General features: G+C 39.5%; 1 protein-coding gene across 5 annotated transcripts in view; it reads right to left on the bottom strand.

The window, feature by feature from the left end:
* RGS7 (regulator of G protein signaling 7) overlaps positions 1–18,102 on the bottom strand; it is a 583,411-nt gene that overhangs the window by 326,109 nt on the left and 239,200 nt on the right. For all 5 annotated transcript variants that reach the window (XM_017847811.1, XM_017847810.1, XM_017847812.1 and 2 more), the window contains exon 2: positions 1,531–1,627. In XM_017847811.1, coding sequence (XP_017703300.1) covers positions 1,531–1,627 — 97 coding nt within the window. The remainder of the gene's footprint in view (positions 1–1,530; positions 1,628–18,102) is intronic.

The raw sequence follows: 18,102 nt of genomic DNA, 5'->3' as shown, positions 1-18,102 counted from the left end.
GTTCAGGACAGTTTTCACCAAAGAGCTCTGAACTGACTGCTGAAGAATGGGTGGAATTTAACAGTCAGAATGGCCTGTAAGTGGGACAGTGAGAAGAGGAGAAATGGAGTGAAGCCACAGATGTAAAAAGTACAAGGCATCATTAAGAAAGAGCAAGAAACTAGAACAAAGTGGGCGTGAGAGGGAGTAACAGGGAAAAAAGAGGACACATTTTGTTAGAGCAAAATGTCATTCCACAGTAGCTCTCCTCAGCTCCAAGCTCCCTCTCTTCTCTCTGACAGCAACACAGTTCTCAAACCCCAAAGCGGAGGCCTGCTTCCCTGTTATTCCTGTCCTGATCTCTGCCCTCTTTCCAGGCTTGACGGCCTCCTGATCATGAATCTTCTCTTGATCCTGGTCATGAGGAAGCAGCCTGCAACCCTTGTACAGGAATCCCATGAAGCACCTTTCCCACCCACACTCAGCATCAGCTGCTGTCTTCTCCCTCCTCGCTGCTGAGGCTTCGGGCTGTCTGATCTCACCTCTTCCCTAAGCTGTGGTAGGCCATTCCCCAGCACATCCCAGGCCCCAAAACGGGCACTTTGACTGCCTCCTGGAGTCAGAGCACAGAAGCTTAGCTTATTACTCTTCCTTTTGTCTTGGGTTTCTCTAGTCATTGCCAATCAAACCCGTGGAGGTTCCCCATTTTGGATAATGATTCTTTTATCTCTCAGTCTCCCCATTTTAAAATAAACTAACAACAACAACAACAACAACAAAAACGAAATCCACTGGGCTATGTCTTTTATTCTGCATGCCTAGTTATTCACTAAACCCTCATGCTCTTTCTTCTCTATTCCTTTAGCCCTTGGATATCAGGACCTGGGCACCCAAACTATTCCTGCGAGAGCCTTACCCTTGTCACAGTGCTGTTGCCCTTACTGAATGCCAGTTTATCCCGAGCACTTTCATCACAATATCTTCTGCCAAAAATTTTAAATGTCTCTGTATTTTCTCTTTTATCAGAATTAGATTCTTTTGGCTAGCTTTCACAGACGCTCATAACCTGACTCAAGGTCTCTACAATTTGGTCACTGTCGAGTTGGGTGAACACAGCTGGTGGTGACAGTGGTCTTGAGTGAATACGGCTCTTCCTCATCTTTCAAACAGCTCACCACTGCTCTGTAGGAACCCTTTCCTGACTCCCCATCAGTCAGGAAAAAGAAATCATTGATTTTTTTCACCCTCCTAATTTCCATATACAACCTTCATAACATTGTCTTTTATATGTCTTTATTTATTTTAATATTGTTTTTTATTTCACATTTGTTCATTCTGTCTTTACAAACTAACCTAGAACAGGGTCATGATTTTTGGTGTTTTACTATCATTTCAAGTGTTTCACATGATTAACACGCCACGGGCATTTTATAAGTAGTTATTGAATAATGGATTAGAGAGAGCGTTTCAATAGTGAACAGCTGGAATCCGTTTTTTAAAGTTATCTAAGAGGTACAGGAGAAAACAGAGCTGTGCTCCATGCAGACTTACCAGAGAAGACGCTAGGTATCTTGGAAAGAAAGCTTTTGACCGTACGAATAGGAATTCCGTTTTTTTCATCTTGCATACGTGCTATGACGTCTTCCATCTAAACAACAATATTAACACAATTAAAACCTTTATGAAGTTGAACTTTTTTGAAAAGAAATCAGCTCTCATAAAATTTTGTATTCCAGTTTTGCCCAGCTAAGGACAATGCCGTCTTCTTGCCTTTCTAGTTTTGCCACATTAATAGTTTAAATTCTGTTAAAAAGAGATGGAGGAAACAGCAAGAAAAACATACATTTTAGGGTCCATTAAGCTACCAATAGGAATTTTGTGCTTTGAATATTGCCTTTCTCCTGATTTCATGTACCTTGGTTATAAAGGTTAAGATGAAAGAGTGTTTATTTCACAAGTTTTTAGAAACCATTGTCGTAGCACATTCATGCTTCATTAATGTTATCTCTACTGAAATCAGTGCAAAAGCAAGTAGAGCCTTAAAAGCATCTGCTTGAATTGCTTCTTCAAGCAAGAGAATTTCCGTGATTTTGTTTTACAGTAAATTTCTAAAACCTGCCTAGAAATCCAGGACTGATTGCCAACTACTATTACATCTCTTGCCCAGGTACTTACTGAAGTGTGTTGTGAAACAAATACACACACATACACACTCTCACACACATACACTCATGCATGTGCACATACACTCCACACATGCACATGTACACACACATATATGCACACAAGTAGACATACACATGCATGTACACACACATGCACACACACACATATATATACAATAAAATGAATGTAACACCACAGCCTTCTGCCCATTTACTAGATTCCCCTTTATCTTTGTTTCAATCTCGTCAGTACACTCTCTTTTACTTTTACAAATTGCTCATAATTCTAAAGGACTGTGTTTCACAAAGTCAATGTGGAATTTAGTTTTGAAGAACATGCATCCATTCAAATCATAGCCACAGACTTTCCTCACGTGCTTCTAAACCTGGGAGATGCAGAAGACACACAAACATACGCAAGTGGTAGTATGGGACTTAAAATCCATTCATCCATTTACTCATTCCACAACCACTTATCACTAACTCTAGATTGGATATTCGACTGGGCACTGTGGATATGAAAATGCATACAATACAGTTCCTACCCTCAAAAAATTCAGTCAATATTGACAACCCAGGCGAAATTTGAGTAAAGTATGTAGTTTAGCTAATAGTGTTGTACCAATGTTAATTTCTTGTTTTGATAATTATGCCATGGTTATATAAGATGTTAACATTAAGGGAAGCTGAGTAAAGGGTGTATGGGAATTCTGTTATCTTTTCTTCTTTTCTGTAAGCCTAAAATTATTTCAACATAAACAGTTAAAAAAACACAGTCTAAACTTTATAATAATGAATTATCAAATTTCCATCAACACAACTTTAGAATGGTTTTCAACTAAGAAATCTAATGTGCTTGATATCAATGGATGTATTACTATGTTGTAATCACACTATCAATAGATGTATTACCATGACAAATAACTGGAGATGTGGAAAGAATGGGTTTTAATGAAACACAGGTTTGTATTTGACTCTTAAATCTTCTAATTATTATCTATGTTCTTTGAGTAGGTTAAATAACCTCTCTAAGACTCAGTTTTCTGATTCATAAAATGGTGATAATAATACTTGTAAAAATTTCTTCATAGCATTCTTCATGGGATTGCATTGGGCCTAGGGTGGGGTAAAGTATTTTAAGGGCAAATGACACAACATATATAAAGCCTGATATATATATAGAACAACAAATATTAGACCAAATGTCCATGCACACCCATGATATCTGGGGATGCTTATTCTCCATCTTCTTGTTTGTTTCCATGTGGAAGGAGCGCCATTACCCTAATCCACTTGCCTGTCTCTGTCCCCTAATTTACTCCAGGGGAGCTGAGCTGATTTATCAGATAGAAGAGCTGGGAATGAGAAATTGTCCTGCAGGGCCCATTCTTTTTCTCTTGGCGAGAAGCCCACATCCAACTCTGCTGATGTAGAGATGCCTGCCCTAGCGGGTGAGCAAGTCTATTCAGGATTGTGTTTCAGGATTAATGGTGACTTGTGCACAAACATTCTTCCATAATACCTTTATCAGCAATCAGGGCGACGCTGTGACCCCTATGTGCCTGTCTTTACGGTTATGGTTCTCAGTTGGCTCAGCATTCAAGTATAAAAAGAACATGAGGCTGGGTGCAGTGGCTCATGCCTATAATCCCAGCACTTTGGGAGAACAAGGCGGGCAGATCACCTGTGGTCAAGAGTTCCAGACCAGCCAGCCAGCATGGTGTAACCCCGTCTCTACTAAAAATACAAAAATTAGCTGGGCATGGTGGCAGGTGCCTGTAATCCCAGCTATTTGGGAGGCTGAGGCAGGAGAATTGCCTGAACCCCAGAGGCAGAGGTTTCAGTGAGCCAAGATCGTACTACTGCACTCCAGCCTGGGAGACAGAGTGAAACTTTGTCTCAAAAAAAAAAAAAAAAAAAAAAAAAGAAAAGAAAAAAAAATGCTTTTATCAGGCCTGTAAAAGACCCCAACAATAACCAAATACCAAATACCCCACTTCTCATGTAATAAAGATCTCTAAGTTTAGAAACATGAAAATAGATATACTCTCATGACTTTTTATTTTGTTACTATTTGCTCATGATTGACCTGTCACAATGTTCTGCAGAATAAGCTGCTTTGTCCTGCCTCATATCAGCCTCTAAACCCTTGCGTTATCTGCTTAATGGTTTAAAGCAGGCTGGATTAGAGGGACATGGAAACCTCTCTGACTCCCACTTTCTTCTCAGCACCTAGAGATGTGACAACAATCACCTCTGGTTGGCGCTGAATTAAGGTACGTAGCTATGAGTGGCAGTATTTTCTTTGTACAGTCTCATCCCCTCTCAGTTCATTGGATCCCAAAGGAGTGAGAATAGGAGGCTGGAAAGTAAAAGTGATTTCTGTGGTTGTATTTCAAAATATTCCATTTTTCTGAGTCAGAATTTCCACAAGAGAAAAAAATTTTAACTCCAAGTAAAAATAGGATTGGTGTTCTAGACTGAAAATGTGATCATGTACATGCATTCAGCTGTTTTTATCTTTTTTTTTATTATTATACTTTAAGTTCTAGGGTACATGTGCATAACGTGCAGGTTTGTTACATATGTATACTTGTGCCATGTTGGTGTGCTGCACCCATCAACTCGTCAGCACCCATCAACTCGTCATTTACATCAGGTATAACTCCCAATGCAATTCCTCCCCCCTCCCCCCTCCCCATGAGAGGCCCCGGTGTGTGATGTTCCCCTTCCCGAGTCCAAGTGATGTCATTGTTCAGTTCCCACCTATGAGAGAGAACATGCGGTGTTTGGTTTTCTGTTCTTGTGATAGTTTGCTAAGAATTCAGACATGGTTTATCCATGAACCTTGCCATAGCCTAGAATGAGGCAAAAACAAACAAAAGAAAACAAAACAAAACAACAACAAAAATGAAAAAAAATAAAGACACATACAAAACAACAGAACCCTGCTTTCTAAAAACTAAAATCAATTAAGAAAGAAAAAGAAAATTCTAGCCCTCAAATGACTGAAGGGACCCACTCTTGGCTAAAGGGACCCCAGGCAAAGCCTGGAAGCTAAGTTCATGGCCATGATGGGATGGGGGGAAGGACGCACCTCATTGTATCCCTTCCTCACTACCTACCATTAGGCTTGCTTCCCTAAGGGCTAAACAGAAACTGACGCTTTTGAAAGACTCCACATTGATAATGTTGATTAATGATTCATCTTCCCAGTACAGAACAAAGCTAAAATGAGATTAGTCATTCCTTCACTCCTCCCTGGGATGTCTGCTCCCTCCATTCCCTTTTTCTTCAAATGTTCACCTTATCTTATGTAAAATGTAAACTTACAGGGCACTAATGAAAGTCTCGCAGGTATGTAATCATTCCTCTCACTGTTGCCTTCTCTTTTTTAAGGAAAATGTATAAATACTAAACCTCCTAAGAACCTCTTTGGGAAAAACAGCCACACAGGCATCCGTAACTTGTCCTCAAGCTGGCTCTCAACAAGCCTCAATGATTGAGATTCATGTCTCAATCACTCATTTTGGTTGTCACAGTCACCAAGGCCACATAAAAAAACACATCCATCTTATCTGTTGACGTTTCCTCAAGCATTCATTCAGAGTCTATTAATTTTTATACTAAGCATGACTTGAACATGCTTGATGGTCTGTTTTCTCACTATTGGGAACAGCAATTGGACGAGAAGAAAATGCTAAAAACAAGCAAAAAAAAAAATAGAGCAGGTTAGTTAGACAGTAAGAGGTATGAGGGATAGTAAAAAGCAACTCCAATAAATATGAAAATATTTGGGCAATTTAGTCTTAGACCAAAAGACTCAGGTACCTCAAGAATCCTATACATATATGTATGTGTGTTTGTATATATATACATACATGCACGTATACAATGCATGTATATATATGTGCATATATGTGTACACACACACATATATGCACATGCATATATTCATTAAAATGCCATTGAGTTGTGTGTTTCACTTTTATAAGCCTGTTTCTGAGGGTGAGGAAACTGGGCATGGGAGAAGAGAACATGAGATGATGGAAATGGACAGGAGAGCTGGGATGCCTTGGGTCACCGAGGATTTTTCTGAAGGCTATTTTCTTTACTCTTGAGAAGTTCGAAGCAGGTGATCTGTAAGATTTCTCCTAGCTACAAAATGACTGAAGTCTGGAAATAATCATCAGCATTCAGAGGGAGGTAAGTTTCCACATTAGGTCAAATAGCCAATTCCCTGTTGGAGACAAATAGATGAAGCTATTAAATTAAACAAGGTCAGGCCAGGCTTGGTGGCTCACGCCAGGAATCTCAGCACTTTGGGAAGCCAACGCAGGATGACGTGAGCTCAGGAGTTTGAGACCAGCTTGGGAAACATGGCAAAACTCCATCTCCACAAAAAAAAAAAAAAAAAAAAAAAATTACAAAAATTAACTGTGTGTGGTGGCAAGCACCTGTGATCCCAGCTACTCAGGAGGCTGAAGTGAGAGGATCTCTTGAGCCTGGGAGGTCAAGGCTGCAGTGAGCTGTGGTCCTGCCACTGCACTCCAGCCTGGGCTACAGAATGAGACTCTGTCTCAAAAATAAATAAAATAAAATAATAAATCAAACAAGACCTTATACAAATGTATTTGCTTCCAATTGTCAGCACATTTTAGTTTCAATGCAAATTGTAGTTATTAAAAGCATGCATTAGGCCAGTTAGACCTGAGTTTGAATCCTGACTATACTACTTAAAAGCTATCTAAACAGGTGAGTTAACACTCAAAGATTCGGTTATCTCATCGGTAAAATGGAGATAATCATAAATTGTATACATCTTATCAAGGGTGATAATTAGTGAAACAATGCTAATTAAACGTTTACTATAATGCCACCGCCAACACTGTCATCATCATCATCTTCAACATAACTTTCTTCCTTCATCATTGTACCAGGAAGATACAGACCCTTTTTCTTTTATAATTCAGCTGGCAAAGATGCTGTAGTTAAGTGCAAATATTTATTAGATGCAATAAATTGTCAAGCAATAAGTAGTCAGATATGCCTATACATAAGTTCTGTCTTTGATTTCTTGTAGAAAACCGAGTTCATGTTGGCCCCTGCAAGACAGGAGATTCGATTTGAAGAAATGTCAGGGGAAATATTTGTGCATATAAGCAAAGGCTATGTAAGCTATGAAAACATCATATTTAGAAGGGGAAATGAGATTGCATTCACTTTTAACAAAATGAAAATGTCTTTGCTCTCATCTTTTCTTGACAAATTTGCCTCTTGAAGTTATTTAGAAGATTAAAAATTGAATTGAGTACTCTTTGCAAGACTTAATTTTTTAATGCAAACTGATTCACTATGTGTGATAGAAGTAAAAGTTAAACAACCGTATTTTGCAAAGTAATTTTGAGATTAGGTACTGCTGAATTCATTCAAAACTTTTTTATGCTTGTATTTCAGAACCCTCCACATTTCATTAACTAGTAAAACTATCTGTTTTCCCCTAGATGTGAACTTCTGGAGGAAAAAATTCTTACCTTACTCATCTTTGCATTGTTAATATATAAAGTGCCTGGTCCATAATGGAGGCTCACTTTAAAAAGAGGAGAGGGGATTGGTGTATTTTTGTTTAAGGCATATGTTTGCTTTTTTTGAGAGCCTCAAAACAAAAGTGGAAGTTAATTTAAGATTTAGTCTTGAGATGTTTGATATGTTTTTCTTTGTATGTAACTTTTGTGAAAAAATATATTATCAGCGTCAGAAATAGTGACACAGAATAGCTCAACATAGTATTGCAGGTTAAAACACTCTTATCCCTCTTATTCTTTCTGCTCTATCTAATGCAGACATTCTTCAGCTTACTTGTTAGAGGAATTTCTTCCTTTAATGTGAGAGGAAATCAGTGGCTGTTTAGAGGCTGTCTTCTTGCTTGTAGATGTGACACTCAAGTTCATTGCCATGTGTAAGCCCTCAAGATGAAAGGCACTATTGAACTTCAGCACCCTGCTCTTTTCCCAGGAATTCATAATTAGCATTTCCTTTGGAATAGTTTAGATGTCACTTCAAGCTTGTGATGTATTTCAAACAAGGCTCAGGTTAAACAGTCCCCGCCCGAACACTTGGCGGAATGAAAGAAGGAGCATATTATGCAGGTACATCTTCTTTGAAGAGAGTTACTAATTATTCAAGAGGGCTGCCAGACAGGGCTCCCACATATTGATGAAAACAAAATCACTGCCTTGAAACCTTTCCAGTTATCTAATGTTCTAAACAATTATGGGAGTTTAATTAAATTAACTTGTAGCTATATTTGCTGGAACTTTACCACAATATCATTACTACTGATTTCATTAAGCCAATAGCTTTACAGAGAGACACCTTGACTGTAGGCAAAACATTTGTATGAAGTAAAGCTAAAACGTTTTGTACTCTGTAATTCTGAAAAAGAAATGAATCAATCAAAATTTCAAAAGAAGTTTTCCAACTCTGCATTACAACCACCATTAAGCACAGGCATTTGGAGATATAAATGGGAGACTAAATGGGCAGATTGAATGGCTTTTTTCTATGTGCACATACTTTCAAATTATGGCATGTACTGTCATTTTAAGTGCTAGCTATGAAAATGGGAGAAATGATCACTAAAGTGCTTCTTGGATTTCTTGGGCAATTAGGTGGTGGCAAGTTTTTATAATTTAAATCCGCCTGTAATTCTTTTTACTTCAGAAAGCCTTACGAATGCAGAAAATCATTTACACTTCTGAATTCATCAGTGAAAACAGAGACAGTAGAGTCAGTCTCTAATGAAAGTTAAATAAGAATAATGAGATTAAAATTTGCAACACAAACTGTTTTCTTCTGTAATAATTCAATTAAAGCTGCTTCTAATTGATACGATTTTTCCCCACGTTACAGTTGATTGCAGTCAGTATCTTCACCCAGAATTAATTACTCTTTTCATATAAAAAAAAAAACCTACCGGCCGGGCGCAGTGGCTCAAGCCTGTAATCCCAGCACTTTGGGAGGCCGAGACGGGCGGATCACGAGGTCAGGAGATCGAGACCATCCTGGCTAACCCGGTGAAACCTCGTCTCTACTAAAAAATACACAAAACTAGCCGGGCGAGGTGGCGGGCGCCTGTAGTCCCAGCTACTCGGGAGGCTGAGGCAGGAGAATGGCGTAAACCCGGTAGGCAGAGCTTGCAGTGAGCTGAGATCCGGCCACTGCACTCCAGCCCGGGCGACAGAGCGAAACTGTGTCTCAAAAAAAAAAAAAAAAACCCTGCCATTTTCATGAATAATTGACTAAAAATAGAAACTAGTAAAATCTTATTGCATGTAAATCTGTCCTAGTTTATCTTAAATATAGATTTATTTATTCAAAAAACAATAAGTCAGCGAGGCATGGTGGCTCATGCCTGTAATCCCAGCACTTTGGGAAGCTGAGGCAAACGGATCGCCTGAGGTCAGGAGTTTGAGACCAGCCTGGCCAACATGGCGAATTCCATCTCTACTAAAAATACAAAAAAATTAATCAGGTGTGGTGGCGGGTGCCCGTAGTCCCAGCTAATCAGGAGGCTGAGGCAGGATGCAGGAGAATCCCTTGAACCCGTGAGGCAGAGGTTGCAGTGAGCCAAGATCGTGCAACTGCACTCCAGCCTGGGTGACAGAGCAAGACTCTGTCTCCAAAAAAAAAAAAACACCACACACACACACACACGATAACATAACTCATTTGAAAGCTTAGAAGCTTAGAAATTTTATCCTTTTGTGATTTTGCAGAAGTAAAGTTGAGGTATTTTTTTTCCAATTTATAGATGTTTCTGTTTTTTTTTATTTTTAATAAAGCATTTCTCTCATTCATCTCAAGGAATATAACCTCTACTGAAAATAAACAAACAGATAAATAAACAACTACGCTCATTGAATTTGTTGGGATTACTTGGGTTGACAGAATCCCAAATTAAATTGTCATGAACAAAGAAATGTGTGGTAAGTACTGTGGGATGCTTTCTGGAACTCCAAGAGGGTCACATGAGTGGGTCTCACAGGCAGCCTGCCTTTAGGGCATGCTTACTGCCCTCCGCTCTGCTCCTTGTGGTGATCCCACTTTTTCTTCTCGGCCCGGAGTCCTCTCTTAGTTCTTCAAAGCGCAGAACAGCAAAAATGGCTGTCCTTACTGCTTGAGCTTTATAGTTTGTAAAATTAAATAATTCAGACTTAAAGCTGTTGGAACTTTAAATTATGTGAGCTTTGAGAAAAATGTGACTATATGGCCTGAGTCACATAGCATGCAGCTGCAACTCCTGCTTCTCTGATTACAGATTACAGTATGTTACTCTTGCACTGTAGACGATTAGGAAAGGCTGAAAGATGCCATAAATAAGAGTCCATTACCCCTCCTTTTAAAATGTCGAATCTGTCTTCCTTGGAATGTAGTAAACTATCACCAATCAAACTCCTGTAACATAATCTAAGAATTGGTCTTGCATGAAAAATGTTGCAACTCTGTTACATTTCTGTCTCTACCTATATAAGTGAAACCTTACCTCCACACTTGGATGCACTAACCCCATTCTTTTGGAGTCTGTGTCACCCAGGAGGTGACAGCCTCAAACTTTGTGCTCAAATAAATTCTAGACTTAATCATATTTTCTGAATCTCATTATTTAATGCTGACAAGTTTATACGAGCCCAAGGAGAAATTCCTTCTCTAATTTCCATACCTGAATTTGGGGGCAAAAACTTTGATTTATAACACGGGAGGTGGAGTTGGAAGGGGTGCTGGGTGGAGAAACCAAAGGCATTCGTTATCACCTTGTTCAATATGAAAACCCGTCGAACAATACGTGGATAGAGTTATATAGCAGAAAAAAGTGTAAGAAAAGCAGTCTCAAAAAAATCAGAGTGGGTGGTTGCTGAATAATGAGAAGGAGCCCAAGGGCCGGGCGTGGTGGCTCACGCCTGTAATCCCAGCACTTTGGGAGGCTGAGGTGGGTGGATCACATGTCAGGAGTTCGAGACCAGTTTGGCTAACATGGTGAAACCTGTCTCTACTAAAAATATAAAAATTAGCTGGGCGTAGTGGCGTACACCTGTAATCCCAGCTACTCGGGAGGCTGAGGCAGAAGAATCGCTTGAACCCGGGAGGCAGAGGTGCAGTGAGCTGAGAACATGCCACTGCACTCCAGCTGGGGCAACAGAGCGAGACTCCGTCTCAAAAAATAATAATAATAAAAATAAAAAATAAAGAGCCAAAGAAAGACAAAAATTGATGCAGAAAAGAACATTGGACAGACAAGCCAAACAAGTGAATGAGATTTCACAGCTATGAAAGACAGAAAGAAGGAAGCAGCACAACCAAATAAGTCACCTGGTTAATTATACCATACTCTTCGGCCATGGTAAATGTTTGCCCCAAGGTAGAAAATGCCAACGGTGCTAAATGTATGTGACAGAGTAACTTAGGTTTCCAGATTTCTTTTTTGTTCCTAGGAGGTATCACTTCTTTAACTCTCAAAAGGGGCCTCATGGCTAATTTTTATTGCAGTCAAAGTTCAAATAGGAGAGTTGTCAATGTCCCCTGAACGATTTGGGAAAGGCTTCCTGGGAAAAGTAAGATTAAGCTGATCCTAGAGGGTAGGCAGGATAGAGAGTTATAAAGGAAAGGAGAAGGCAGAGCACATGAATACTTTAATCAATTGCTTCATCTTCGGCGTCAAGATGGGAATGAGTAAGTCTCTTGCACAGAATAATGAATTCTGTCAGAATCCTCCTTTCTGCCTCTCCAACTTGACAATTTTAACCTCTCTGGAAGGTGTCTCTGTAGTCATTCTCAAACGCAATTCCACCTTTGCTATCAACTTAGTTCACATACTGCCTGCTTGAAATTCTCTCTTAAATGAACTCCTTACTTCCTGATCCATTTGAGCTCACATCAGTTCGCTCAAGTAGCAAACCCCAGAATTAACTTGGGAACAAGCCTAAATATTTCATCTCTTGTTTAAAACTTTCATTGGCCTGACAACCCCATGAATTTTCTGTAAGTGAAATGACCACTCAAATTTGTCCACGATATGACGCCCAACTGTCATTCTAGCCTTATAACTTGCTCCCCACATGCTCAACAATTGCTCGTGCCTGCCTCACCTTCTCACATACTCTTCCTCGCACCAGCTGCGCCCTTCCCTTTTCCATCTGTGCCTGTGGAAATTCAGTTATACTTCTAGGATCATTCCAAAGTGTAATTTCCTACTGACATCTGTCTTTACCTCTCCCCTTACCTCTCTCATCCCAACTGAATATGATCATAGTCCCTGTTAAACTACTTGAGATCTTTATTGCTAGTTTACATTTTTTTTACCCCACCTTACTTTATATGACTTACATATAGGTTATTTCTTAACAGAAATATCATTCCCTTTAGAGCATAAAGGCTCTGGTAATTTGCATTAGTTTTGCTATCTGTGGCATGGTCCATGAGGAATGATCACCCTCCATTTTTTACTTTACGTACTTCTTTGCTGTGTTTGTATGTTGTTGTTTTCCTTTTCACCAACAGGATGTATTACTTTTATATTTAATATTGTTTTCTATTTGAAGTAATTAAGAATTCCGTCCAGGTGCGGTGGCTCACACCTGTAATCCCAGGACTTTGGGAGGCTGAGGCAGGTGGATCGCCTGAGGTCAGGAGTTTGAGACCAACCTGATGAACATGGTGAAATCCTCTCTGTATTAAAAATACAAAAATTAGTTGGGCTTAGTGTTGAGTGCCTGTTATCCCAGCCACTCAGGAGGCTGAGGCGGGAGAATCACCTGAACCCGGGAGGCAGAGGTTGCACTGAGCTAAGATCATGCCACTGCACTCCAGTCTGGGCAACAACAGCTAAACTCCATCTCAAAAAAATAATAATAATAATTAAGAATTCCCACTTTAATAGTATTAAAAACTTAAACGTTAAGTTCTTTATTCAAATGTCTGTTGTAACACATTTGGGGGTTAAATATCTCCAACTGCTCTTTATAATATACTCTCTGTAAATACTCTGTATAATTGCTATTGACTTTCAACAACTAAACTAGTCTACCCCAAATTATCTCTTTTTTACAGTCTTTTAAATTCAGAGTTAATGAATGAAATTGTTTACATTCCTTTTTTTCTTAGTCACATCTCCAATAACCCTAGAAGTCTGAATCAATAGTTTTATCATCAGCCCCCTTTCAGATGGAGAGACCACAGTTCCTGACAGATGAAAGGCTTCTCTTGAGACTTTTTTTTATTGATGCAGGTGCTTGATTTCAGACAAGCCTTTCTATTCTAGCTTCTGGAATCAACTTGAAATTCAGCAACCTCTATGTGTAACAAAAATGGACCAATCATTCCTCTAAAAAATAAATGAACAAGGAATATTTAGCAAACAAAATAGCTAAAGACAGTCATTGATTTGAATGAAAGAAAAAGGCACAGAATGCAGAAGATGCCTGGGATTCAGCTAATCTCTGAGATTCTGGCAGGAAGGACATGAAAAAAGTCAAAGGGCTCTTGGCTGAGCTTGCCATTTTATTTTATTATTTCACTTTTTAAATTTTGTTTTATTATTGAGACAGAGTCTCACTCACTTTTTTTTTTTTTTTTTTTTTAAGACGGAGTTTCGCTCTGTTTTCCAGGCTGGAGTACAATCGTGCGATCTTGGTTTACTGCAGCCTCCACCGCCTGGGTTCAAGTGATTCTCCTGTCTCCGCCTCTCCAATAGCTGGGATTACAAGCGCCCGCCATCATGCCCAGCTAATTTTTGTATTTTTAGTAGAGATGGGGTTTCACCATGTTATCCAGGCTGGTCTCAAACTCCGGACCTCAAGTGATCCACCTGCCTCAGCCTCCCAAAGCTCTGGGGTTACAGGAGTGAGCTACCGCACTTGGCCGAGCTTGCCATTTTAAAACATTCTTACTAAAAGAAAGGGGTCTCACAATACCTCCATGGAGTACAATAGATTTAAAATAGCTTTGGAACGTAAGAATTACTCTAATGTCTCAATTCTTTGATTTAAATCCCAGGTTCTCTTTGTAGCCTTTTATGTCTTTGTTGTTTATAAATTCATACAAATATTTTGGAAGCCATTGAAGTTTCCCAGCTCCTTGGGTAATAAATTCTGTATGTAAATTATCTGTTAGTTGAATCCATACCTAGTTCCTATTATTTAATTCTTGCCTCATTCAAGCTCAAAAGAAGCCCCACCATCTTATAGTATGAGAATTTAGTGACTAACACCTTGTTTATCCTATTCATGGTATCCATACAACCATAAATGTTGATCCACACTGTCCCATCCTCCTTTTCATGAGCAGCAGACCCAGTCATTCTCATATTTCTGTACAGAGCACATCCTCCTACAATTGTCTGCCCCACTTGATATCTGTAAGGGAAACCTGGCCAAGACCAGGTACCATGGTTCCCGCTGTAATCTCAGTGCTTTTGAAAGCTGAGGCAGAAGGATTGCTTGAGGCCAGGAGACCAGCCTGGACAACATAACAAGACGCCCGTTCTCTACAAGAAAAAAAAGGAAAGACAAGTGTAAAAACAACCCAGTCTATTGATAGCCACTGGGCATCACAGACCTGTTTCCAAATACCTGTGTTACAGATATTCTCCCTTCAACACCTTCACACAACTCCAGGACTGATGGTGGGAAGAACAGCCTTATGCATGCTTATTTCCATCCTACTCCTACACTGCAAACCAGGGAGTAAGACTGAACATGCACTGTGGACTAAAAGCATCTCCGTTAGTCCCATAAACTGATTGAAAACAATAAACGTACCCATTGTTGAAAATAAGGCTCTGTCATCATGTGTTCGGTGATGCAGAGCCTACAACATTTCAGAGTATCATGTAGGTGATTCTTCTCTCAATTCTTCCAAGGCTGGTACAGGACTAGTGGCATTCCAAATGCACAGGAGAGAAGTTCATTTATGACACACAATGGATGCCTCAGGTCATTTGAGCTTAATATTCTCATGAAACCTGGGCAGGACATGTCAGAGTATGAAATGCTCTTTTCAAAGCCACAAGAGACAGCAGTACTCTGCTTCTGCTGAGATGAAACATGAGGATTTTGGATTAAGTGTAGGCAGAAGGGTTAAAAATATTTTTCTTAATAATGTGATATCAAGAAATATTACTTATGTAATTTATTTTTATGGTAACGTACTTATAAAATGCAGCCCAGAGATGTCTCTGGGATGATTTTAGTAGAGTTCTTGCGGGAGTAATTAAAGGGATGACTTCACAGCCATTACCACCTTATATATGATAGTGCTTTGCCTGGGTCCATCCAGCTGGCTTAGTCCACGAAACAATACCACGTTTCTATCATTTTCAAAATGAAATTAAAAACGGATTATAACCTGAAGGTAGGACAAAAGCACTTTAAAAGGATGAAAGCATTCTCATGCCAATGAAGATTTATTTCAGGTGTACACACTAAAAATAAATATAAGTATGGTGATTTATTTGTCTCAGGTGTTTCATGGTTTTCAAAGTTTTGAAGTGGTTTCTGCAGCTGCTGAATCTGACCTTTTTCTCTGTATAACACTCTTGGTTTACTTATTTTGTACAATGATTTTGAAATTTCCAGTTCCTAGAATTCTTTTGAGATCAATGAGCAAACTGTAGAAGGACAAAAGGAAAAGATTTCTACTTTAATTGTACCCTTGCTAGTGTTGCCGATTCAACGCACTACAACGTTAAGACGGATTTTATTTTTCAGAAGTATCTGAACAGCGATATCGATCTTTCTAACCCACAGAACAGTTAGTTTTAAAGCAGGGAAAATTCAGTGTGACTTTTCTGACTTGCCCTTTATACGGGGATTTGGAAGAAACGCGTCCTTCTTGCTGGTCCATCTATGAAAGAAGTTTGTGCACAGGACCTAGTTTCAACTATTCGTTCATTCCACACTGCTCTCAGGAGAGAAATCAGGATGAATGGTGGACTACCTCAAACAAAATCCCACGGCAAAGTAAGTCCAAGCCTTGGCACACAAACATATAACTTCCAGTCCAATAACTGGCTCTTTTATATCCACCACAATTGTGTTTTCCCCATGAGTGCCAAGCAAATCAGAATATCTAGTTGCCTTCTTCCTGAGAATTCTCAATGAGCCTATGAAGAAATTAATAAAAAATGAAAAAGTGTGCCTTACTTATTACTAGATGGACTATTATCTTATAGCTAGAACATGAACCTCAGAAGGTCATGGCAGTGATGTTGAACTATTTAAAACTATTTCCCCGTTTGGTGAGTGTTAAAGTCTCATAGAGACACCTAGATAGTTTGAAATGCCCTCCATTGAAAGCCAGCAATTTCTACGTGTCTCCACCAGCCAAGAGGACCCTGTAGAGCTTTGCTTTCTATAGCTGGAATAATGAAAAACAATAGCTTTTTTTTTTTATTGTTTGAAAGAAAAAATAAAATACTGACTATATTTTAAAACTGCACCTGCTCCCTTAACATTTTGATACTTACATGGATAAACAACTTTGATAACCTCTGGTGTAAAGAATGTGGCCTTTGTTGCTTAGCAGAGCCATGTGCAAATCTCAGGTCTGTCATCTGATGAATGATGTTAGGAAAATAATTCAGCCTCTCTGGGCTGGGTCTTTGTACTCCTTCCCTATAAAATGAGAATGCTACTTCCTTGATAAAACATGTACTTTACAGCATATGTTCCCCTTCCTTCTTTCTGTGCAAACTCTGAGATGACACTATTTCTGAGAGTGTAACACTCGGAAATGTGGTGTCTTCTTTTCTCTGTAGCTATTACGACTTTCTTTATTCCCTGCTTATGACACACTCTGTATCACATTGTAGTCATATGTGTATATGTCTTATTTCTTTTGTTCTCTTTTACCGAAAGTTTCTTCAGGATAAATATTGGTTTAATTATACTGGTTTAATCACTGTATCCTGAACAGTACCTTTTGGGAAACTGAGTATACAGAGACAATGGCGAGACCACGTATGAGCACAGAACTCTGACCCACAGCCCCTGTAACCAGCCTGGGAAGCCAAGCCACAGGCTCAGCAGCAGTAAGTCCAAAATGGTCAAGACTCGGGCAATGACAACGAGCTTCCCTAATTTTTGCCTCTGCCTATAACTCTGGACAAACCAGAGAAAGCTAGACACTCCTCAGTCTAGTTACATTAGAAACCCACTTTCAGCTTCCCCATGCAACAACCTCCAGCCAGAGCTCTGTCTCTCTTTCTCTCTCTCTCTGTCTTTTCATTACAGAGCTTTCCCATTCCTCTGCCTGCCTTTGAGTCTTTGCTAGACACAAGTGGTGGTGGATGATTACCTTGCTATAGCAAGTGCTGAATACATACCCTTTCTTTGTTTTCATTTTGGTGACCTTCATTTATTTCCACATTAAAAAAAAAAAATTCATGTACGTCTCACTGCGTTCCCAAGAAGAATTTGGGGTAAATCTTTGTCCAAAATTATGTCTTTTATAGAAGCAAAGTCTTCTTCCAGTTCTAATATTCTATGACTAATAGATGTTGAGGTCGAATAAAATGCTGATTTGGTAATTAGTTGAACAACTTTTCAGAAATAGATTATTCCTGTGTATATGAATTGTCAAAATAAGTAATTCAAAATCTAAACTATTGAAACTCTCCCTTATTTTGAGCCCTAAAAGAATATGATTATGGGCGGCCGGGCGCGGTGGCTCAAGCCTGTAATCCCAGCACTTTGGGAGGCCAAGATGGGCAGATCACGAGGTCAGGAGATCGAGACCTTCCTGGCTAACCCCGTGAAACCCCGTCTCTACTAAAAAAAAATACAAAAAACTAGCCGGGCGCGGTGGCGGCGCCTGTAGTCCCAGCTACTCGGGAGGCTGAGGCAGGAGAATGGCGTGAACCCGGGAGGCGGAGCTTGCAGTGAGCCGTGATCCGGCCACAAAA

The sequence above is a fragment of the Rhinopithecus bieti genome, unplaced genomic scaffold, assembly GCF_001698545.2.
Source record: "Rhinopithecus bieti isolate Rb0 unplaced genomic scaffold, ASM169854v2 scaffold_28016, whole genome shotgun sequence".
Lineage (NCBI taxonomy): Eukaryota > Metazoa > Chordata > Mammalia > Primates > Cercopithecidae > Rhinopithecus > Rhinopithecus bieti.
The sequence above is the reverse complement of the archived record's forward strand: the minus strand, read 5'-3'. Positions and strand labels throughout refer to the sequence as shown.